This window comes from Vipera ursinii, assembly GCF_947247035.1.
Source record: "Vipera ursinii genome assembly, chromosome: 4".
Taxonomy (NCBI): domain Eukaryota; kingdom Metazoa; phylum Chordata; class Lepidosauria; order Squamata; family Viperidae; genus Vipera; species Vipera ursinii.
The window spans coordinates 49,638,591-49,644,936 of record NC_139514.1 but is presented as its reverse complement, the minus strand read 5'-3'; the positions used below and the strand labels follow the sequence as shown (position 1 = coordinate 49,644,936).

The 6,346-nt window shown below is 35.7% G+C and overlaps 1 protein-coding gene across 5 annotated transcripts; it reads left to right on the top strand.

Annotated features, from left to right (window-relative positions):
- Positions 1-6: 6 nt before the first annotated feature.
- Positions 7-5,981, top strand: RWDD2B (RWD domain containing 2B). 5 transcript variants are annotated; one of them, XM_083361830.1, is made up of 6 exons: positions 7-166; positions 1,188-1,305; positions 3,048-3,276; positions 3,355-3,422; positions 4,158-4,520; positions 5,628-5,981. In XM_083361830.1, exons 3-6 carry the CDS (start codon positions 3,070-3,072, stop codon positions 5,860-5,862), a joined length of 873 nt encoding a protein of 290 aa, XP_083217956.1. In that variant the 5' UTR covers positions 7-166; positions 1,188-1,305; positions 3,048-3,069; the 3' UTR covers positions 5,863-5,981. The 5 variants fall into 5 exon arrangements, with proteins under 5 accessions (XP_083217956.1, XP_083217957.1, XP_083217955.1 ...); XM_083361831.1 differs by lacking the exon at positions 7-166 and adding an exon at positions 344-526; XM_083361832.1 differs by lacking the exons at positions 7-166; positions 1,188-1,305 and adding an exon at positions 5,217-5,268 and having other exon boundaries at positions 1,336-3,276.
- Positions 5,982-6,346: the final 365 nt, after the last annotated feature.

Below are 6,346 nucleotides of genomic sequence, written 5' to 3'. Positions count from 1 at the left end.
GAAATCCCTACGAAAACGTAAGGCGAGGCGGCGGTGGCGGAAGTCTGTGGTCGTCTACGGAGAGTCGTCGTTCTACAGCGGATGACGCGCGCGCGCGCGCGCAAGCAAAAAATGGGAACAACGCAACCACAAGCCGGATTTTAGCGCAGTGGCTCGCGGTTGAGCGGTAGCGTGCGGCGTTCTTCGTTTTCCAGTAGAAGCAAAATAGACACCCCACCCCCACCCCCGTCTTTTAATACAGCGTTTTCCAACCTTAGGAACTTGAAGATGCGTGGACTTCAACTCCCAGAATTCCCCAGCCAGCATAGCTGGCTGGGGAATTCTGGGAGTTGAAGTCCACGCATCTTCAAGTTCCTAAGGTTGGGAAACGCTGTTTTAATACAACGGAGGAAATCTGAAACCAGATTAGTCACATTTCATTTAAACTGGGATTTCTCTATTTTTAGAAAAGCAGTGTGTGTCCCCCATGCAAACTAACAGACGCAATGGTTGGCGAGCAATTTTGTGTTACGTTTGGGCTCTGAAGGTAGAAGTTGATGTTTTTTTTTTTTTTTTTTTATGTAGGAATTTGGCTGGCAATCCAAATCGGGCTGATTCTCATTCCAGCTGTCGATATTAGCAATTACTAGATTACAAGAGCTTCATCGTCAGGCTTACTATACTGTATTTAGGAAACAAGCTCTGAATTGACTTTGGCAGGATGTTCTGGTCATTTAATATGTTTTGTACTTGTTAATATGTAAAATAATTTTTAAAAGATTTAAACGTTAACTTGTTAACTTGAGCTCCGGATGGCCCCCGACCTTCGCTCCTTCCGGCGCGATCTAAAAACTTATTTATTCGAGCAATCTGACCTGGTTTGATGGGTTAGGGTTGGGGTTTTAATATGTCTTTTAATTATTGTTTTATAATATTTATAAATATTATAATGGGCATAATATTTAATTGTTTTTTAACTTTTGTATTTCGTTTTTATATTTATTGCCCTGTACACCGCCCTGAGTCCTTCGGGAGAAGGGCGGTATAAAAATTTAATAAATAAATAAATAAATAAATAAATCTTCACTTGAATTTAAGTGTTAAGAAAAAGAAAAGTTAATATCTACTGTATTAACAGTACTCGTACTGCTTTCTTGATCAACTTACATACTGAATCACAGTTCTGCTGTGCTTCTCTGTTGATATAGGAAAGGGAAGAAATATTTTTTGACCAAGTTGTTTCCAATATTATGATTTCACATTTTATCTGTGACCAGTTCTGAAGAGAGAAAGTCCAACCATCAGGAGAGCATGTGTTCATATTTGGTAATATTTGTTTATATCAATCATTCTTCACATTTTTTCTTCCTCCACTGTTAGATGTATGGAAACAGGTCAACTTGCAAAGCATACTTAAATATTTATGAGTAGTGAACAATGTGTAATATCTCAGTCATGTATTCTAAGCAGTAATTGAACCCCAGAATGAGATTGTACATCCTGATATGGAACTTAATATGGCTAAAAACAAATGGATTTGTTTCTAGATATACAGTACACGTAACAACAGTTCTATTTCCTTTTGGGAAAAGCAATTTTATTTTAATAAACATTACAACATTAAGTTAAAACAGTAAGCTAAAGAAATTAAGACAAAAGATACAAATAAAACAGCAATAAAGTAACAGTTCAGTGGTTCAACACTAATCACTATACCTCTGTTTACCTTTGTAGTAGAATGCTACATATTTTTTCCCTAAAGTCATTGCTGGTTACTCTTTATTATCACAATTCCCTAGAGTGAATGTGCAATTACTTGTTTGGTCTAATAGTTAAGGCACCAGGCAAGAAACCGTGACAATGTGAGTTCTAGTCTCACTTTAAGCATGAAAACCAGCTGAGTGACTTTGGGCCAGTCACTCTTTGTCAGTGCAACCTACTACTCAGAATTATTGTTGGAAAAATAGGAGGAAGGAGTGTGAGTTATATTCACTGCCTTGAATTATTTCTAAAAATAATAAAGGTGGGATAAAATAAACACAAATTATAATTTTAAAATACTTACAATATTCATTTACCATATAATGACAGCAGCTATTGTTTTGAACATAAATTCTAGCCCTTTCTAATTCTGTTACCTTACTTCTTTACATTCAATTCTCCACAACATTATCAGGACTTCTGTAATGTTCTTGTCTACTGTTTTCACAGATGTATAGCATATCCATTTTTTCTTTATTAATTTTCTTGACTATTTACTTTTCCTGGGTCTCAATTTTTAATATTGCCAGCTTCTCATCAGGTGACCTGATAGATATTGCCTTCTGGTACTCATCATGGTTTTGGTCAATTAGGGCTTCAGCATAATGTTTTTCAATAAGAAAGAGAAAATGTAGATTTGGTTACCAACCTTAGTTGTATCTGTGCCACACAGCATTCCCTGGTAATGTTAAGGACAATAGCAATAGCACTAGCACTTAGACTTACATACCGCTTTACAGTGCTTTACAGCCCTCTGTAAGCAGTTTGTTGCCCCCAACAATCTGAGTTCTCATTTTACTGACCTCAGAAGGATGGAAGGCTGAGTCAACCTTGAGTTGGTGCAACTTGAACTGCTGCCAGCCGGCAGTCAGCAGAGGTAGCCTGCAGTACTCCAGTCTAACCACTGCACTACCATGGCTCTTATGCTCATTAGTTTAATACATTTTGGGCAGAGTAATCCAAATATAGGAAAAGCCCAAACAAGCAGGCTCACTTTTCTTTGCAAGATGGGAACCCTAATCTAGAGGCTATCTTGAAAGCCAACATACTGTTGCTCTCCACCAGTTACAGGTGTGCACATTCAGAACTTGTTTTATACAATGAATTACATTCTGACATTGCAGAAATAGGAAAGCTAAATGTTCATTATTAAGAATACTCTCATCTTCAAAATAATTGTTTGCTAATAGATTGTGGCATTATCTTGAAGCTAATTATACCATTTAGGAACTGAAGATGTTTGACTCTTTAGTTTTTTTTAAGAATTTAAAAATGTACCCAATAATATTTTCTCAATTTCTTTATAGGAATTACATTAATAAACCAAAAATGAGCAATTTGGAAGAAGCTGAACTACAACTTTCTGAATTAGATTTACTTTTTAGTATGTTTCCTAATGAAAGTGATTTTAAGGTGACTGATCAGTTGGCTTTAGCAGAACTGAAAGATTATGTTGGAAAATGTACTTTAGAAGTTCCATCTTCGAAAATACAATTCATTTTATATTTAAATGTAGAAACTCCTGGAGAAAATAAGGTAATGCACGCTTATGTAAAAAAAAAGTTCACAAATTGATTGCTAGTAGAAGTTTAACTTTAAAAAACTTCTTTCTAGGTACCACTTTCTTTGTGCTGTGCTTTCCCATTAAAATATCCAACTATTCTTCCAGAAATCACCATAAGGTACATTTTAATACATACAGGATAAGTAGGCTGAAAGATGAAATGAAGTATAACTTTGGTAGGAAGCTATAATTCTCATATTGGTAAGTAGAGTGATCTTAGTTACGTAATAAAATGTCAAGAAGAGAAATATACTGAAAAGTTCTTATGATTTGAATAGTATGATATAAATCTAATGGATTTTCTGGAATTGTAATTAATAAAAAAATGAAATTCATATATTTAATTAATTTGGTTTTATTAGTAAATATATATCACTTGGATCCTTGCAGTCTTCAGGACCATTTTTTTCAGCCTACATTACATTATCTATTCAGGAAAGGTTGCATTGGGAACTCACAAATATGAGATATGCCCCAGTTGTATCTTGACCTATTTTGGACCTTTCTGAACTGAGCCATATTTTCACAATGGCTTTTGACATTTTATATATTTCTTCCTGTTGTCTGAAATATAGTGAAATATAGTTAGTTAAGTTTTTGCATGCATTTGAGTTTCAGTTGGCAAAGTGCCTTTTAATTAGAGGGCATCTGTGAGCAATTAGATAATTCTTTAATCTTTGGACATAATATCTTTTGCTGCATTTGTTACAATTAAATGAATACTTTTAATCTGCATCCAACCTGTTAACTTTCAACATAAAAACAGTTAAGTATAATTGAGAATCAAATCTTGCTTTATATCAAAACTGTTTTTTTATTTTACTTTATACTCGAAATGATGCCCTTGTTTTAGATCTCCATTGTTAAATCGATCACAGCAAGTTCAGATGAATGCTGATCTCATTACTTACTTGAAGAAACATTGTGCTGGTGATGTTTGCATATTAAATGCAAGAGAATGGGTTAAAGACCATGCTGCCATGTATATCAACAAAGGACCCTTGCCATCTACTGTTGAGAAATCAGATATTCAGAAATCAGAATGTATTCTCACTAGACTCTGGATTTACAGTCATCATATTTATAACAAACAGAAGAGAAAAAGTATAATTGAATGGTCTAAGGAACTCTCTCTTTCTGGATTCAGCATGCCTGGAAAACCAGGCATCATTTGCGTAGAAGGTCCACAAAAGATGTGTGAAGAATTTTGGGCAAGGTAACAGTTCCTTGTTCTCTAACAAAGGCATGGGTTCTTATTTTGGGTTGATTGACTCAGAAACAATATCTTATATTCATTTGCATTGGAGAGAGGATTCTGTTTAGGAGGGTGAAACATTTCCATACCAAGATAAGAAATTGGATTGGAAAGATCTTTTTCTGTTCAAATTAATGGAGATACCATATTTTCCCGTGTATGAGACGCTATTTTTTCCTGCAAACACCCTGTTCGAAAATCAGGTGCGTCTTATACAAGTGCAGCATCTTATACACGAAAAAATAATGGTAACCTCCGCAGCCCAAGGCACGCCTGTGTGGGTTTTTTACATGCCACTGCCATGCCGCCTGGTGCAGGAGGATATGGCTGGCCCGAGATGCCGCCTGGATGGGGAGAAAGCCGGCCCAAGATGCTGCTGGAGGATCGCGCTGCCCCAAGGATGCTGCTGGTCCCACTGAAGCTGCCTTCTATGACCCAATTTTCACTGGCGCAGCTCGGGCTGAAGCCGCAAGAGGCCCTGGGAAGCTGCCTCAGTACAGTGATTGACAGCCGAGGGGATGAGCGGGACTAAGCCCGCAGAGCGCCATCTGATTGGAGGAAGTTGCCTCCCTTGTGTGATGGCATGGCCACTTGTTTTACTGCCGCTAAAGATGTGGTTTGTTTAGTATTTAAAATGATTTCTGAATTTTTGTTTAGAAAATTGGGGGCCGTCTTATACAAGCGTTCATCTGATAGACGGAAAAATACTGTATTTCCTTTTTTATTTATCATTCAATTTGTAAGTCGCCTAACTCAAGGCAGTTATAATAATACAGAATACAAAAGTAACAGTAAACATAACATTAATTCTAAAATTCTTGGATGCTTTTCCAAAAGCGTGGATATTGGGGATTAGAAAACAGTTATTAAGGAGTGCATTTCTTAGCCTGGGAGTGGAGGAGACATATTTCCTTGTGTAGATAAAGCTTATGACAGTGGGAATAATAGTTTCTGCTATGAATTTTTTATCACAGTTAACATCTATTGGTTTCAATGGGAAATCATTACTAGTAAGTGTAACCTATACTTCCTGTGTTTCAATAATTTATAATATTCTCATTGTGTTAGGATAAGAAGATTATCATGGCAGCGAATTTTAATCCGTCATAGAGAAGACATTTCCATAGAAGGGACTGAAGCCGAAATGGAGAAGGAAAAGAAGTTTTTGACTTTTGAAGAAAAAATATTTGATGCACATGGTGCTAGAGGGAATCACATGGATTTGGGACAATTGTATCATTTTTTAATTGACAAGAGATGTGGTGAAATATTTCAACTGTATTTTGGAGTTGAAGGACAATAGGTTAAGATGGGAAAAGCATTAAGGATCTAAAGGATGTAGGTTTTATTTTAATGAAAGAATAGAATTCTAAAATTTGTATTATTTTATACTTGAAAAATAAATCAATGGAATTGAAACTGGATGCCAGAAAATGTTATTTGCTTTGGTAATTTAAGCACAGCAAAGTTTCTGGATATATAATCAATACCTCATTACTGTTTCTACTTCAGAAATAGCAACGTTCTGTGCTTATATTACTCAGGGATAGAAGAAATGGTTATGTACTGTATCTGACCTTTGTATTTATTATGTTACCTGCTTCTCATCATATAGGCCCCTAGTAAAATTAAGCCTTTTGCTAATTTCATATTAAAAATATTTAGTCCTTTTATAGTAGTATATGGATATATAGTTCAGTTTCTTCAGAAATGCTAAACAGCATCATAGCATTTGATATCGATAATTTTGGTACTTGATCTAGAAAAGTCTTTAATTCCAGACCTTC